The sequence below is a fragment of the Crinia signifera genome, chromosome 6 (assembly GCF_055691185.1).
Source record: "Crinia signifera chromosome 6, ASM5569118v1, whole genome shotgun sequence".
Taxonomy (NCBI): Eukaryota; Metazoa; Chordata; class Amphibia; order Anura; family Myobatrachidae; genus Crinia; species Crinia signifera.
In genome coordinates, this window is record NC_139222.1 from 12,659,336 (window position 1) to 12,678,506 (window position 19,171).

At 44.7% G+C, this 19,171-nt stretch overlaps 1 protein-coding gene across 1 annotated transcript in view; it reads right to left on the minus strand.

Annotated features, from left to right (window-relative positions):
* Positions 1-1,241: 1,241 nt before the first annotated feature.
* Positions 1,242-19,171, minus strand: part of LOC146007448 (uncharacterized) — a 102,289-nt gene continuing 84,359 nt past the window's right edge. The window contains 2 exon segments of the mRNA XM_083145800.1: positions 1,242-9,699; positions 9,702-9,842. Of these exon segments, the coding sequence (XP_083001926.1) occupies positions 6,173-9,699; positions 9,702-9,842 (3,668 nt within the window). The 3' untranslated portion in view covers positions 1,242-6,172.

A 19,171-nucleotide genomic window follows, 5' to 3' on the forward strand; every position in this document is an offset into this window, starting at 1 on the left:
AGCCACAGGTTGGCCAGGCCACTGCACCCCAACCTGGAAAGTGTGGGTGCTGTTTGCACTCCATTCTTTGGAATGGTGAGTACGGTGGTACATCTGTATCTCTCTCTCTCTCTCTGGGGGATGGTCACGGTTAGTCTGTGGGAAGATATGGTCAGCATTAGTACGCGGCAGAGGACAGCTTGGGGTAAACTGCGGTGACCTGACGGAAGAATGGATACTGTCAGTAGGTAGACCAATATAAGGCCCACCCATATTAGGTGGACATGCATTGGGTCGAGCACTGAAGGTCGACATAAGAAATAGGTTGACATGGCTAAGGTCCAACAAGGTTGGAAGGTCGACACAAGCATTGGGTTGAAAGTGGGAAGGTCGATAATCAAAAAGTCAACATGAGTTTTACACTTTTTTTTCAACCGACAGGCGGTAGGTTCATACCCTACCATAGACTACGGCGTGGTGGGAGAATAAAATACTGTGCCGAGCGCAGCGAGCCACGCAAGGGCACACTTAGACGGTGTCCATGTTGACATTCGGTTCAAAAACATGAAAAACTCACGTCAACCTTTTGACTTTCGACCTTTCCATTGTCGACCTAATGCTTGTATCAACCTTTCTGACCCTGTCAACCTTAGCCATGTCGACATATTTCAGCTGCCATCTAAGCCCTGTCGATTTTCAGTGGTCAACCTAATGCTTGTCGACCTTCAAGCAGTCGACCCTTTGACCCATGCCCGTTACTATGGGCCCCTGACACAGTGAGTATTCAGAGACTGACGTATGGATGGAGTGCCTCTCATTATTGCTGGCCCTCCGCCAGTGCCAGAATCTGGCGGAGAGGCGCCCCATCTGACACACGCGCGTCTCAGTTTCCCGTCGGCGGGGGGGACGGGAACCCTGTCCGTCTCCGCTTCAGGGAGACGGACAGGGTTAGGGGGGGCGGCAAGGCGGCGGGGACCCCGGGCGAACCTCGGCGGGGAATCTTCCACCATCCCCTGCAAGAGCGAGAGGCGCTCCATCTGTAAATGCCGCCACCGATTCTGTGCGCAGAGGCTGTGTGAGAATGTGCAAATGTTACAATCAAGTTTCCACAAATAGCGTTTATCTCATATGTGCAGCAAAATTTTGGCAGAATAAAAGAGAGAAAAGCAGGAAAAGTTTTATTATTATTTATTTTTTTAAATATTCTTTTTTTATTGAAGCATTATATGCAGAAAAATACAAAGCAATCATTTTTGTGGCAAACGAGTTGTTAGATGATACAAAAGTCAGACAACATAAATGTGTTGATTTACAATATAATTATGTTACTGTTTAATACATTAATCCAATACAATTTAAAAAAAATGGGAAAAACATAAACAAGGAAAAGAAAGAACGTGGACATTCTCTCTCAGTAATCCACCCACACCTAACCCCCCCCCCCCCCCCCCTCCACCACCCTGGTTAGCTTGAACATTTCAAAATTTTAGCATGATGGTAAATCCAACAAATCATCGGAGGAGAGGGTGGGGCTAAAATTTGTATTTTAGCCCCACCCACTCTGAGGAGTCATGATTACTGACTTTATCTGTTCATCTTGCCTACTTCCCTATCAAGCGGGTGGGAAGTGGAAGGACTACCAACTCTTCCAGGGATGAGGTGGGTTACCCCAAAAGCATGAGTCTCCCTCAACTTCTGGGAGAGTAGGTAAGTTTTACAGGAGACATTAAGGGATTTAAGAAGGTCTGCTGTATACAGTGAAGGCTGCAACCCCGGAAGAGTAGGTGGCAAATCCACATCCTTCCCACCTCCAATGCCTTGCCGTCTATAAGCAATTATGGTACTTATGTATTATCTGGGCTCCCATGTTAAATGCACCACATTTTTTCATACCCCTACTATCCAACTACGCATGGAGTTGATTTTATATAGTGTGGCGAGCGCAGCGAGCCACCGTGCCTGAAGCATGGCGAGCCCCTAAGTACCGCAATTATTTTAGGGAGAAGCTTAGCATCAGTGTGTATCAAGCTAATTGTCCAATATGATTAATGAAATCAGAAATGTTCAGAGCAGCCATCTTGTTCCTTGCTGCCATTTTTGAATAATAACTAAAATCTGATATTCTGGTTTATTCAAAGGATTACTAAGGATACTGTAGTTAGTTAAGACAAAACTTCCATAGACGCCCATGTTAAACCTTTAACATGGGCGTCTATGGTGTGAAGCATAGATGCCCATGTTAAAAATTCATAACATGGAATTGACTGAGGAAGGAACCTATGAATGACATCACCGAGTACTCCCTCTTTGTTGGGGAGGAGCTGCAAGTGTCAACACACTGGAACAATCTGCTACATAGACCAAAGAGGACGTGATCTACACCAGATGGGATTGTAAGTATCATTTCTTTTCACAGTTCCCCATTGTGGCTTTCTACTGGAGAAGAGGTCAGGCCTACGGGAGACCTTATTGGGACGTATGTGTGAATGTAGTATGTCCTAAAGCTTTACTTTATTCAGTGTGTGAGTGTTTAATTCCGGTTGTGTTGCAGAACTACAAAAAACAGCTGGTCCATTAATGCCCCGCATGCGCTCCAAGTCCCTGCATGTGAGGGAGGCTTGCTGGTTCTTGTAGTTCTACAGCACCACACAATACTACTCTATTTTGTTTTACACTTTTAACACTCCACCCACAGCCCAGGGGTGGTGCGGACAACCGGGGCCAGGGTTCCCCTGGAGGGGGGGGGGGATCTTTATTGGAGGGGACCCAGCCCAGGCTGACCAGCCAGGGTGATCATTAAATATGTATTACAATTATTGTGATGAATCAGAACAATTAACGAATTCTAAACATTTTGTTATGCTGTGTAACTTTATTGAGAATGCTGGGAATGATCCCAGAAACAATTAAAAATAACAGGTACCCCATTTAATACTTAAGCCTTGTGCAATTATTTGCAATTGGATAAAATCTTACAAAATTTCTAAAAATACATTTTTTTTTCTGTGTTGATGTTGTGTATATAAATGTTGTAGTTATTTGTAAAATTTCATTTTTAAACAAATATATTCATTTTTTTAGTCCATCAAAAAACTTTGATAGGGTATTTATTAAAAAAAGACATTTAATTCTATATCTATGTTAAGGCCAAGTTGTTTTAAGGTTTTTAATTAAAAAATCCACTTTGTTTTCCTTAAGTGTACCACGTCTCCTCCTCTCCAATTCTTTTTTACTTTATGTATTGGTGTAAATTTCAATCCAGATGAAAGAAATCACGTGGCTCTAAAAAAAAATGGTTCAATAGGTTGTGCCCCTTCTAATTTTATATGAAAGTTACACAAACTTCAATTTCATTTTTTTCTTTTTGTCTGCCCTATGTATGGTAGCCCGCAAGGGCATTCCAGAAGGTAAACAACTTCCTCTATGTCACAAGTGAGGATCTTTAATATTATAGGTTTTTCCCATTTTGTTTGATTTGAATGTGTCTGATACCTTAATTGATATTTCATTATTTTTGAATGCCACGCAGTTGAGTCAGTCATAAAATCATTTTGTTTTCTTTGAAGTCATTGGTTTATCTAGACTAGTTACAGTAGGAAGCTGTATACCAGCTCGTGTTTTACATGTTTTTGCTTTTCGATAGATAATTAATGGATTTTCTTTTAAGATAAGTTTCAAAGTTCCATCCAGTTGTAAGATGTGCCAATGTGAACACATCAGGCAGGGGCAAACGCAGGATTTTCAGAAGGGGGTTTCCAGAGGGGCGGAACAAAGCACGGAGATGGACACTTAGGTGACCCATTACATGCCGGATCAGTTAAAGTATTATAGATATACCAAATGTATATAAATAATAATAATTATATATATATATATATATATATACATAAATACAGGGGCGTCAACAGCAGTGTACCCCCCTGGGCATAGCAATGTATTGGGGCCCCTACCGATCCTCCAGAGGTAGGGGTGGGGGAAGCTTTGATGTCCCGCGGGTGGTAGGGGGTATTATATCAACCGCTCAGCATGTAGGGCCTGGATCAGTAATTTACACTAATTACCCCTTTACTGCACAGATGGTGGGAGATGGGGTGGGAGAAGGGGGCATTGGGCTGAATGAAGGGGCCCTGATACATAACTTCCAGGGTGGTAGAGGATGTTTAATATGAGGAGGAGGGGTGTATAGTGGAGTGGGCTTATTATTCATAATTTTCTGGTGGGAGGACAGCTTGCTTGACTGCAGATATCTCCAGTTCCCGGAAATAGATTTCTTAGATTTTAATGGAATTAAAAACTAGAGAATTCCACCTACCAATTGGTATTGGGGACTAGGGGATGAGAGTTCAGGAGGAAGAGCAATCTGCCAACGAGTATACAAAACTACATACCAGGTGTGTGGAGCTAGAGCAGTAACCAGCTGCTGGAAGGCTGATATCTTTGTTTCTGGGAATAGTAGAGACAAGCTACTAGTGTCCATCAAAGGGGGAGAGTCCCAGCTTTTGGAATATACCCTCAGAAAAACTGTCAGACAGAACCTGAAATATCTGACTGGGAAAAGCAATTAACAGGCTTGGATGGGGACCACTGCTTTGAAGTCAGATATCTCCGGTTCCCAAGGACCGATTTTTTAAATTGTTGTACCCATGGAAAGAGGGGCCCTCAGGGCCCTTAGACTCCTGGGGGGGTTTCTGGGTACTCAGAAACCCCCCTGCGTGCGCTACTGTCAGGCTTTCCGCATGTTGTGTTGCTGTTGAATTGTGTGATGAAGGCAATGCTGGGTTTCCTTTCTTCTGACATTTTGTTATATTTAATTATTTTCTGTCTATTTTTTCTATTTCTTTGAGTTGTTTAAGGAGATGTGTTCTGGATATCCCTTTTCAACAAGGTTTCTCATCATATCTTTACTCTGTATTCGGAAAGTGTCCATTTTGGTACAATTCTATTTTATATTTTTGATTTGTCCTATTAGGATATTTGATATCCAGTTTTTATGATGATTGCTGGATGAAGGTAGCATATTGTGACTATTAACCTCTTTGATGTGCGTTCTAATTTTTATTGGGTTGTTAACTATGAATATTTAGGTTAACAAAGATTACTTTCTGTTTACTTTTTGTGGTGTGAAATTCCAAATTGAATCTGTTTTTATTAATATATTGTATGAACTTTTCCAATTCTTTCTCCGTTACTCCACAGACAAAAAAGACAACTTTTATGTGTTTTGTGCCAACATATCAGATATTTTTTTTTCTTTATTTATTCATGTTCCAAATGTTGTCAGTTTCCTACTTGGACACAAATACATTTGCATAACTTGGCAACATAGGAGGCCCATGGTGTTTGCATATTTTTTATTTTGTTTTAAATAAAAAAAATTCCTTGTGTTAGAAATACTTGTGTGTTAAAATAAATTCTATATTGGCCATAATGAAGTTGATTTGTTGATTAGGTAGTGTTGTTTTTAAAGACAGGTAATATCTGGTGGGGTTGCATAATTTGTCATGTACTATACATATGTACAGTGATCTAGCTGTTGTGCACATCTTATAGCTAGAATTCCTCAGTTGTCTGTAATATCCTTGTGGTATCTATCTATTCAGTAGTTTTTTTGGGATACAAATTCTTGTAACTAATAATAAGTGTATTTTGATAAATTTGAAGTAATAGAATTTATGCCTGATATTATTGGATGTCCCGTAGGGGTAGTAATGTTTTTTTGTGGATTTTGCAAAGGAAGTAGAACTTTGGAATCTTAGTTTTATATACTCAAATTTCTTTTTATTCAGGATTCCTATCTGTAAGCCTTCTTCTAAATGATTTTCTAGCTCTTTGGCAAATTTAATATTTCATATTTTCCCATAACTATTACTCCCCCTTTTTACCAGCCAGTGTTATCTCTATTGTCTTTTTTAAGCTCTCTTAGTGGTATTTTTTCTTCTAAGTAATTTTTTTAATACTTTTTTTCTGTGTCTCTGTAAGAATTATTCCACTTAGGTTGACTTATGTTCTATTTGTATTTTTTTTAACTTGAGGTTGCTTCCACCTTGTGTTCCCCTTTGTCTTGTGTGTTCAGCACTTTGCACTATTTTTAATTGTTTCTGTGATCATTTATGGCATTCTCATAGGTAGCTTTAAGGATGGAAGCCCCAACAACATGGACCACAACTGTGCATTGCAAACAGTGCTCTCCCAGCTACATCATCTGGCACCCGTTACTCTGCCTATTGGAACATTGAGCGGTAGCAGCCGATACTGTTTCCAAATGCGTTTTTTCAGTACGGTTTACATGCCCATCAGGCAGCATCTCCTCTCTTTTCTGGATCTTCCCTAACAACTCCGCCTGCTGCCTGACCTCCTGCAGGGACTTTATTCTCTCCCGATACCCTACTTTGGATTCTCGTTCCTCGCTCTGTATCATCAGGTCAATGTATTCAGTGGTTGACAGAGGGTTTGGTCTTAGGGCGATCTCACAGAGGCGCTTCAGGCTCTGGGAGGACTTGTTAATAAGGTCTAACACTGCTTGTTTCACAATAAAATATTCCATGTTTAGTTCGTTGAACAACTTTTCTGCAGTCATCACCTCTCCAGAAGCGGCTTCATAATTTTTCCTCAATTCATCAAAGGTTTTTTTTTCTGTTCTACTCAGATAATCCCACTTATACTTTTGATTGAAATGCACACTCCAGATACATTTACCTGGGCACATTGTGCAGTATCCATTACGCATAGCAGAACAGCGATGTTTTTGTGAGTCATCTGGAATCCGGCATGGGAAGTGACAGGTAAAATGACATTGCTGGCAGTTGGTTATGTTGGCATCTGTTATGTCTTTCTGTATAGGGATAGTTTTGGTGACCTCATACTCAAAGTCTTTATTAGCATCCATATGATCCTTGTTCTGCTGCAGAGCTTCCTTGGTCTCTGTTATGTAATTCAGTTTCATTAGCCCAGCCTTAATCTCTGGATGTAAGGCCTGCAACATAATCTCAAGCTGTTTACGTTCCCCGAGGACTTCCTTGGTCAGAGTCAGACTTCTGGTTTCTATTTTACTTAGATCACTGAAAAATGACCTCATACTTTCTGCTCCCATGGTCCAAAACATTTCATTCAAATTCATGTTACTGGCCTGATTGTTGGCAAAAAGAGCTGAGTTGTTGAACTTGAAATGAACAGGGTCACCATCTCCATTCAATGGACAGGGGACATCAGCAGCTATTATGGCCTCCAGTACTAGAGGTCTCTCACCATCTGAGAAGTTGATAAGGATCAGGTTGTTATCTCTGATATCTTTCCCAAAGATAGAAAAAATTGCACTAAAAATAAAATTCTGGGTGTGCATCAGTCGAGCCAAAGATGCCTGAACTACAAAGCACACAGCGTCTATCTGATCAATGCCATTGTCTGCTGTAAAGAATGCACGGATGTCCTCAGTGATCTTTTTGTCCTGTGCTATTCCTCGTGTGTCCCCAAACCCTGGTGTGTCTATCACCGTAAGGGAATAAGGGATTTGGTAGCCATTTTCATGGTTCATCTCGTAGGCTTTAACTACAGAGGTTTGGCTATGCGCTTGAGAATTATCTGTAACCTCATTGGCAAGTTGGAACCTAAAGTCATCTTTCCAGTCCACACCCAAGATGTAGTTGGCCATCGCATTTATCAGGGTTGTTTTCCCTGTTCCAGTGGCTCCTACTAATAGAATCACTTTATTGGGTTTCTCTAGATTTTCTTTTCCCAGTCTGTACTTACGGAATCCAGAGTAAGAAAGTCCCATGCCCAGCTGATAAACAGAAGGCTTTCCCTTTTCTCTTTCCTTTAGTAGAATGCTGCTTTCTTTTTTTTTTCTTTTTAGATTAGTGGAGTTTTCTTTTGTTGTCATAATTACAATCTCCTCACTGGGAGCGCTGTCACCAGAGTCACCACATATGGACGACACACGTGTTATGTAGGATGTCATTGGGTTAAGACCCTCAATATTAAAAGTCTCTACTTTCCATCCGGATCTATATTCCAGCCAACCCATTGATTCCTTTTCAGCCTCTACCTTGTATTCTACTTTATACTCGGTGATTATGGCTCCATCTCCGATTATAGTTGGTTCCTTGACATGTAATATAATATAAGTCGGGTCAGCAGTGACCACTTTGGCTTCTGGTGGACTAGTGGGAAGAGTTCTCTCATCTTCTACAGCATCACTGGCAGCACTGAGTCCTAGTTTATGCACTGCAGAATATCTGAACTGGTACTTTGTATTAGGTTTTAGTCCTGCAACTGTGGTCTTCACATTTTTATTATTTGTTAAAACAGGTGACCAGTTCTCCTCCTCAGAAGATCTATACTCTATGTGGTGTCCTTCTATGAACTCTTTCCCAAAGTCTGCAGGACTGAGGATGAGCTCCAAACTATCATGGGTCCTACCACTGATAACGGGAGGATTAGGTTTAGTTGGAGGCATAAACTTTGTGCTCACCAATTCTCCACCTTTATACAGGTAAATAGAGGCTCCAGGATTACTTGGGTCGGGGACAGATGATATTATGAATCGGGTCTTCTCACTGGATGCGTTGACTGCAGCAAATTCCTGAAATGCTCTCACACATTCCCTGACTCTCTCAGCGACACATGTGTCCTTCAACCATGAGATGTTTTTATTCTCATAGACGTTGTGTTCAGATGATTGAAGCCAATTAACCATATCAGAAAGATATGGATCCTCCTCATTTAAAGAAGTAAAATTAAAACACACAACATATTCACTGATAGGGTCAGATATTAGTTTCTTTCTTTCAGTTTTATTTGGAAACACTTTGATGTTGGGCATCTTGCTGAGATAGGAGCTCACAGTATCCATCTCCTGTTCTTTTCGGCTCAAAAATTGTGTAATATGGAGATTGTCAAATGGAGATTGATTTATACCAAGCAATATGTCATGAAGTGCGGCCTCCTTTGCTCCCCCACCACGGATAGAGGGGAGAGTCTGTGCAAGCTGCTTCTTAAATGTGAGAGTAAATTGCTCACACAGCTCTCTGAACTGAGTGAGGTCACTCTTGATGTCCGGAAAGGTCTCTGCAACCGGATGTCTCATCAGATCATTACACTGCATGGTAACGTCTATCATTTGCTGTATCACCTGTTCTGTCCTGATAACAAGATCTACACTAATGTCTCTAACCAACCAGGTGGCTCTACTGTCTAGTTTCCTCAGTGGATACAACCAGACTGTCACAGGAATGGCCTTTTCTCCATTCTCTCCTAGCAACTTTGGGAGGTCTGTACAAACTTTTACAGCATCTTCATATGTGACCGGTTTTCTTTCCAGGGCAAAGTCTCCATGAAACTTACAGCTAAATGTTTTAACATCTTCCTTCTCTTTATCGTTAATTTTCAGATCAACCTGTCCACCAAATGTTAAATTAGGAATTTTGTTAATCATGGCATAGAGATTTCCTTGTATATCCTGAGTGCTCTCTGATGTAGACACCTCACGGTCAAATACAAAGAAGGCTTTGGCCCCATACATTATACCAGTGACCACATGGGTGGCCGTCTCATGGTCAAACACATCTGGGTAAGTCATGTTCTGACCACCTAAATGGTCCACACTCAGCTGCTCAAACCTTGTGGTTCTTGAGTACTTTAGAGTGACTCTGGCTTGGTTCTGAGATGTCTTCTTGTCTTTTAGGTATCTTCCAGATCCACCAACTTCTATCAGACCAGAGAGGAACTGAGTGTTATAGATCCTGAGACATCCAGAGCTGATAATTTATCAGAAATCGTATCGTTGACTACAATGTCAAAAAATGTGTGCTCTTGAGGTGATGGATGCACATTCTCTCTCAATGTCTGACGGTTCCATAAAGTGATACCTGTATAACAACAAAACACATACAGTCATCTATGCTGAAGAAGGTTCCTTCCTGACTCAATTGTAACCTTTTAATTTTTATAAATGTTACAGCTGCTAGTAAGAACAAGCTAAATATATAATATACTGTAAATATTGGAGATAGAAGTGGGTGCGCTATGTGGCCAATAAAACTAATGGTACTCCGAACGCTGGGCCTGTTTCAGCATGGCTCACCCAGCAGCGTACATTTACTGGCTAGCAGGCCCATAAACGCCGCCCACGCCCGGCTAAATGCCCGCCCCCTCCTCCGCCGCCGAATCCACTTGGTAACATGCAAGGGGATGTACGTGAACACATCACCTCGCATGCGGCCGAAGGGGAGTGAAATAATTTGATGGTCGCTGACCATCGAATGATTTCTCTCCCCTTCGGTAATAAAAGTCACTGTAAACTGACTTTTATTTCCGTCGGAGTACGCCCACCCTCATCTGCCATCTCAGGGGAACGCCCGGTATTTTTATGGGGACACTCATAAAACGCTGGGAATTCCCCTGCTCCGGCAACTACACATCACCACAGCGAACGTCTCAGCAAGAGTGTAACTCGCCAAAGCTGTTCGCTGCCGGGGTTTGCACATGCGCAGAAATGGGCTGGAGCTGAATTTGGATCGCAAGGAGCGATCCTGAATCGGCCCAACTATGCATTGAATAATGAATGAAATAATCAATGGTACAAGCATCAAGTTCCATAAGTAATGGTACAAGCACTCCCGCATGGTGCTTGTACCATTACTTATATAATTCATTATTAAATGCATTGCGTTCAGACTCTCAGTTTTATTTAAGGGTCCATAGTACCACTGCGAATATGTATATGTTGTTTATTTACTAAGATTCTAAAATGTACAATTCATATATACAGTAGGGCAGATTTACTAATCTGCTGTATTTACAGATTCATATTAGCCCAATGGTGAAGGTCAGGGGTCTTCAACCTTTACGACAGTGTGGGCCACATTAAAAAATTCAACGAAGCCCGAGGGCCACTAATCTTCATAGATAGACATCACAGCCCACATTAAGCACAGCCCTTTATAGATAGACAGCACAGCCCCCCCCCATACATAGTTGACACAGCTGCCCATACACATAAACCCCACCCCCAATATATAGTCAGCACCATGGCTATTTGTAGACAATTAGGGTCCCAGTGCAAACAGAAAAAATGCAGCTCCCCCATACATAGTATTATATTGAAGACATTTTATGTATGGGGAGAATTAGGCCACACCCCAAAAAGGGATGTGGCCTAATTCTAAGTGCGTGGTCTAATTGTAAAGGTGGCCATACACATGCAGATTTATCTTCATATCTGGCTGGCTGGAACAAAAACATGGTTATGGATGAGAGCAAATGACAGTTGACCATTTGCTTGGAAATGCTGGAAAACTGCCAAACTGTCACTCGTCCATAACCATGTTTTTGTTCCAACCAGCCAGATCTGAAGATAAATCTTACTAGTGTATGGGCACCTTTAGAGTATGAACTAGCAGGAAAACCATTACCTGACATCTCATTTTTGCAACCTGCATGACCAGACATTGGTTACCGCAGGAATGGCTGTTGTCCTTATACACTTAATTTGGCTGGCTAAAGGCCGCACAGTGACATATAAACATTAACCCCATCCCGACATTTGACGTACATTTACGTCATGGCCGGGATGTACTTCCCGACACATGGCATAAATGTACGTCATGCCTTTGAAGTGCCACCGCGTCTATAGACGCGGTGACAGAGGGACGATGTCTGCTGTCCCTGACAGCAGACATCTTCCCTCATTGCCCAGGGGGGGCAGCGATGCCCCCCGCCATAGGCGATCGCTCCGATTGGCTGTTCAAACGTGAACAGCCAAAAGCAGCGTTTACTGTGTAATGTGTAAAATTTAGACTCTGCTGCCCCCTAGTGTCCAAAAAAATTAAAGGAGGTTGAAATAATGATGTAATAATAAAGTTTAGATATGGTCTATGTTAGTTATTAACTATTTTGAGTGGTATGATTATTTGTCTCACAAGCAGCAAATTTTACATTTTGCAAATAGCAAAATGTTCAATTTTTTTACGACATTTTGGTATTTTTCACACAAAAAAAAAAACTGTATTGACCAAAATTTACCACTAATTTAAAGTACAATGTGTCACGAGAAAACAATCTCAAAATCACTGGGATAAGTAAAAGCAAAAAAAAGTTATCCCCACTTAAGTGATACATGTCAGATTGGAAAAAAAGGGCTCTGTCAGGAAGGCAAAAACATGCTGCGTCGGGAAGGGGTTAAGGACCACACAGTGACCTAGTATGCCTCACAAATCAAGCCCAAACAATGACAGGCTACTTAAATCAATATACACTGTTTATCTGTAATGCCCATTACACATTGTGCAACACACCGTAATGCCTATTACACATTATACCACACACCATGATGCCCATTACACATTATGCTACACACCATGATCAGGGCCGCTGAGAGGGGGGGAGCGGGTACTAATTACCTGGGCCCGGGCTTTCTAGATGGGCCCTGGTCCACCCACCCCCTTTCCATCCCGGGCAGCAGTGTCTCACTGAAAGCGTGAGAGCTCATGCTGAGCCTGCTGTGGGGGGGGGGGGACTTTGGAGTGGTTTTTCAACCACCTCTAAACATTTTGGGGCGTGGCCTGATCGGGGGAGGTGACCATGCCTCCCGTTATTAGGACACACCCCCCAAATTTTCCCGGGGCCCGGGAATACCTCTCGGCTGCCCTGGCCATGATGCCCATTGCACTATGATGCCCCCAATACTCCTGCTTATACATATGATGCGCCCAGCAGTGCCTCTTATAAAATGCCACCAGTAGTGTCCCTCACAAAATGCCACCAGTAGTGTCCCTCACAAAATGCCACCAGTAGTGTCCCTCACAAAATGCCCCAGTATTGCCCCCCATAGTCAGTCCCACATTTCACAGCCAGCCCACCCCCCATAGTCAGCACCACACAGCCAGGTAGCCCCCCCCCCCCTCATAGTCAGCACCACATTGCAGCCCACCCACCCCCCCATGTTCAGCAAAGAATTGCAGCCAGCCCACCCCCCATAGTCAGCACCGCGTTGCAGACAGCCCCCCCGTAGTTAGCACTGCATTTAGCCAGCTTCCCCTTCCCTAAGAAACCTGCCTGAATCTTCTGCAATGTCACAAGATGCGCCGTGTCCCTGGCAGAGGTCTCAGGAAACACAACAGCTCTGTCAGAGGGCTGGTGGCTGTCACTCTCTTCACTGAAAGGGCGCAGCCGGGTCGTGTGCGCGGCATCAGGAAATATACAATGCGCATGTCTGCGCACAGTCCCGTCCGCCCCAGCCACTGCACATCCACCTCTTCCACAAGGATTTTTTTTTTACACGGAATGACATGCGGCGGGCCACTCAAAACAACTCAGCGGGCCACTCGTGGCCCGCGGGCCACGGGTTGAAGACCCCTGGTGTAGGTGGTCAAATACCGCCATATTCATATTTGGCTGCCATATATACGGCCGCTAAATACAAATACGAGTCACAGCCTGCACGGATCAGTCAGATCTGTGCAGGCTGCAGTGTAAAAAAAAAAGTAATACATTTAATAAAACCTTTTTTTTTAAACGGCACGGGGTCCCCATTCCCAAGGCTGTAACCAGCCCTGGGCTTAAAGAGACGATCCTGGTTTTAAAACTTTGCGGGCCAAAAAAATGAATTTTTAAAACCAGCGCCGGGCTCAAGGGCCAGTCCAGGTTCCCAAAATACACGGACAAAATTACTAGGGGTCCGTTTTATAGTAGTAGTGAAACGGGGTTAGTTTCACCACAGAGTTGTGTATTTCTCTGGTAACAACTGCCCTATAAAGGGCATTCAGCTTTAAAGAGAGAGAGAGTGCTTTGCAACCAGGTAACAGAACCTGGTTCACTGCAAAGCCAGGAATGGATCTCTGAGGTGTGCCTGGAGGAAAGATGGATGGGCTTTCAGGCACACAGCTCCAATCCAGGTTTTCAGACCTGCACAACCACAGGTGGGAACTGGGCTGATTGCAGGGAAAGAGATTTAAACCTTGTTTAGTTTGGTGCTCATTGCGCTGACATCTACTAGGGGCCCGTGAGCAGGGACAAGTGTTATAGCGCCAGGGACTTGAACTGCCAGTGTGTGCCACCATCACCATGACTACATAACTAAATCAACAGAATACAGCATCGTAAATTCCAAAACACATTGAGATGCAATGCCCGCAAGTCCTCAGAACGGGACTCTGGCCCTTATTCTGATCGGTGCGGAAATTCCCGCATGCGGACGGACCGCCGATGTTGATCGTCTGCGCATGTGCAGAGGTCACTCTGCGCATGTGCAGGCGATTTCGCCGCACGGATTCTTTATACGCCGCACAGGGGGCGTAGAGGGGCGTGAGGGGCTACTTAGCCTCATTACCCTATGCATACGCCCGGCGTTTCATGGGCGTTCCCATGCAAACGCGGGGCGTATGCATGGTAATGAGGCCGTGACGCGTGGGTACGGGGCGGGCATCTGACATCGCCGGATGTCAGCTGCCCGCCCCCATACATGATTTCACACGGACAAGTGTCCGTGTGGTCTTGTGTGGCGGGACCTGGTGGAGCGTGCGGCCCTGCATTCGATGTTCGGCGACCATCGAATGCAGGGGCTGCTCCCAAGACGGAGGAGGCGTATCCCCGTCCAATTTCATGCGGATCGCCACATATCCGCGGTACGGACGGCAGGTGGCGATCCGTATGGAAGGCGGGGATTCGCCTGCACGGTCGCGGCCGCATATTCTGATCGGGCCGCACCGATCAGAATAAGGGCCTCTGTGTAATAATACTCTGCTAACATAGCAGAATACTGGTATAACATTATGTCTACTAGCATCATAAGAGCCGGTGTCCGTGACAAGCTTCTGCAGCTACTATAGAGGTTAATGGGAATATGATAGCATGCTGTATTACATGTAAAAGAAGCTGTACCTGTACGAGAAATAGCAAGAAATATTTAGCAGATAAGAACAGATAGGAAAAAGAAGGTTTCAGCATCATTAGTGTCATACATACAGACGAGAGATAGAAAATTTTAGCAGAGAAGAATAGTTATGAAAACTTCATGCTAGACACATGCATAGTGAAGAAACTTTAGCAGACAAGAACAGTTAGAAAAAAATATATACACGCATTAACCTCTATAGTAGCTGCAGAAGCTTGTCACGGACACCGGCTCTTATGATGCTAGTAGACATAATGTTATACCAGTAATCCGCTATGTTATTATTACACAGAGTCCCGCTCTGAGGACTTGAGGGCATTGCCGCATTGCATCTCAATGTGTTTTGGAATTTACGATGCTGTATTCCGTTGATTTACTAGGTAGTCATGGTGATGGTGGCACACACATGACGCATGCTACAGTGACGTCATACACTTGCGCCGACCGGCTGGGCGTGCAGTCCCGATCCTGGAAGCCGCACAGGCGTGGGCTATAAGGTAAGCCAAACTTGTACAGTATTTGTGTTTGTTTATGACCTGAGGAAATTGCTACATTAAAGCAATGAAACGTTGTCTGGTATTCATAGCATAGAGTGTCGCTTTATTCAAGGGCTGCTTCCTCCCCCTTCAGTATTTTTATATATTATATTATATCTCCTATATATTTGGCTACATCTGTCACTCAAAGTGGGTGTCTGTGTCTATAACGCTCTGTTCCTGGACTTTCCTCTTAATGTGTGATTGCCTTCATCTGTGCTGAACACCTTTCTGAGAAATTAACCTGTTTAAAACAGGTGATGGCAATCATACATTAAGGGGAAGTCTAGAAACAGAGCATTGTGTCCCTCCTGGAGAGGGTCATGTTGGGAGGTATGTGACAGAGAACCAGCCCAGTGAGCCCACAGACAGTGCCAGACACCCTCTGCCTTCCCATGTTGCCCAGCACTGCTACTCCATAGCCACCAGGTGAGCGCCCCCCTCCCGCGATTTGCGGCAAAACCTCCCCCCCGCGCGCCCCCCCCCCCCTCCCGCGATTCGCGGCAAAACCCCCCGCGACCCCCCCTACCGCGATTCGCAGGAAAAACACCCCGCGACCCCCCCTCCCGCGATTCGCTGCAAAAAGAACCCCCCCACGACCCCTCCCGCAATTCGCGGCATAACCACCACCCCGCGACCCCCTCCCGCGAATCGCGGCAAACCCTCCCCCGTGACCCCCCCCCCGACTCGCGGAAAAACATCCCCCCCGCGACCTCCCTCCCGCGATTCGCGGCAAAAAGAACCCCCCCGCGACCCCCCCTTGCACGATTGGAGGCACCCCCCCTGCGACCCCCCCCCCCGCAATTCGCAGCAGCCCCAGGATTAAATGGCACATGCAAAACACTGACATGGCTATGGTCGACAATGAAAAAGGTTGACATGAGTTTTTGAAGATTTATTTTTAATTTTTTTAATTTTTTCATATTCATTGTCATGTGTCGACATGGACACCAATGAAGTGGCACACTTATGTCAACATTTACATGTGTTGACCTTTCTGTGTTGATTTTTTCTTGTGGCGATTCGCGTCACACCCCCCCGCAACCCCCCCTCCCGCGATTCGCGGCACCCCCCGTGACCCCCCACCTCCCGCAATTCGCGGCAACCCCCCACCGGAACCCCTGTGAACCCCGCCCTCCCGCAAATCGCGGCACCCCCCGCGATTCGCGGCAGCCCCAGGATTAAATGGCACATGCAAAACACTGGCACGGCTATGGTCGACAATGAAAAAGGTTGACATGAGTTTTTGAAGATTTATTTCATTTTTTGAATGTTTTCATATTCATTGTCATGTGTCAACATGGACACCAATGAAGTGGCACACTTATGTCAACATTTACATGTGTTGACCTTTCTGTGTTGATTTTTTCTTGTGGCGATTCGCATCACACACCCCCGCAACCCCCCCCCCGCGATTCGCGGCACCCCCCGTGACCCCCCACCTCCCGCAATTCGCGGCAACCCCCCACCGGAACCCCTGTGAACCCCACCCTCCCGCGATTCGCGGCACCCAACCCCGCGACCCCCCCCCCTCCCGCAATTCGCGGCACCCCCCGTGATTCGCGGCAGCTCCAGAATTAAATTGCACATGGAAAACACTGACATGGCTATGGTCGACAATGAAAAAGGTTGACATGAGTTTTTGAAGTTTTTATTTTTTATTTTTTGAATGTTTTTATATTCATTCTCATGTGTCGACATGGACACCAATGAAGTGCCACACTTATGTCAACATTTACATGTGTTGACCTTTCTGTGTTGATTTTTTCTTGTGGCGATTCGCGTCACCCCCCCCCCCCCCAACAACCCCCACTCCCGCGATTCACGGCACACACACACCCCCCGCGATTCTCGGCACCCCACCCCGTGACCCCCCCTCCCGTGATTCACGGCACACCCCCTGCGACCCCCCCTACCATGATTCGCCGCAACCCCCGCCCCCGTAACCCCCCTCCCGCGATTTGCGGCAACCCACCCCGTGACCCCCCCTCCCGCGATTCTCTGCAATCCCTCCCCTCCCGCGATTCGTAGCATCCACCCCCCACAACCCCCCCCCCCTCCTGCAATTCGCGGCACCCTCCGCGACCCCCCCTCCCGCGATTCGCGGACACCTAAGTTGCAATACAGGGCATCTTTCATACAATTCTAACCATATTTCTCATATACAAACGTTCACAAATTAAGGGGGCGCAGCCCCTTACGACGGTGTGAAGAGCGCCCGTAGGGTGCGATGAATCACCTAGTATATATATATATATAAACACAGGGGGCCCAGCACTCACTACAACAAACTAACTCACCTTAACATTCAAATAATCAATAAATAAATAATGGGGTTTTAGTTCATGAATTGATCAATGCATTTAAGCTTGCAGCCCATCGCCAAGGGACCCCATTTCACTGCAAGTCCTACACTAGCAACTGTTTTTCTTGAGAACCTGGCACCTGCTTACACATCATAGCTGTGGGATTGTCTCACCTTATAAAAGCCATGTTACTTGGCAGTTGAGCATTAACCCAGGAAAAAAAACACATGTTCATTTTAGCTATGATGTGTAGGCAGGTGCCAGGTTCTCAAGAAAAACAGTTGCTAGTGTAGGACTTGCAGTGAAATGGGGTCCCTTGGCGATGGGCTGCAAGCTTAAATGCATTGATCAATTCATGAACTAAAACCCCATTATTTATTTATTGATTATTTGAATGTTAAGGTGAGTTAGTTTGTTGTAGTGAGTGCTGGGCCCCCTGTGTTTGTATTTACTAGAGTGTGTGGTCACAGGCCACCGCACCCCACCCTGGGATGTGGGTGCTGTTTGCACCCCATTCCTAGGAATGGCGAGTGTGTTGGTACTTCTGTACATATATATATATATATATATATATATATAAAAGTCAGGATCCCTTAGCACAGGAATAACACGTCACTGCAGCATGAAGTTCAAAGGAAGTAAAACTTCAAATTTATTGCATAGCCCCAATGGCTCGTTTCGGGGTTTTCATACCCCTTTATCAAGAGGCAGTAGCATATATATATAGACATTGTAGGGGCTCTGCACACCCTAAATTAACTGATAATAAATAGTGGAGATTTGGTTCATGAATTGATCAATGCATTTAAGCCTGCAGCCCATTTCACGGGACCCCACTTTTCTGCAGGTCCTAACACTATCGCTGAAAATCGCTACAATACACATAGCTATCACATCAATGCTTGATTCCAGGCATGCTATCTGGGCTAAGGCTCACAGCACATTGTTTATTAGATTAGTTTTTTACATTAGTCTTATTGTGGTCACATTCTCTCATGCACCCTGTTTTAGCTAAGACTCCATAGCTTATGTTAGCCATTTCCCTAGATGATTAGTGACAGGTGTGTTGGTAGCTGCTCACCTATAAAAGCAAAGTGTGCTGTGAGCTTCAGACCAGATAGCATGCCTGGAATCAAACATTGATGTGATAGCTATGTGTATTGTAGCCATTTTCAGCGATAGTGTTAGGACCTGCAGAAAAGTGGGGTCCCGTGACGGGGGCTGCAGGCTTAAATGCATTGATCAATTCATGAACCAAATCTCCACTATTTATTATCAGTTAATTTAGTGTGTGCGGAGCCCATCCAATGTCTGTTTAAACAATGTGGTCACAAGCCATAGGGCACCCCAAAACTAGGAAAGGTGAGTGCCGATGTTAAGTGTATACATTATATATATATATATACTAGGTGATTCATCGCGCCCTACGGGCGCTCTTCACACCGTCGTAAAGGGCTGCGCCA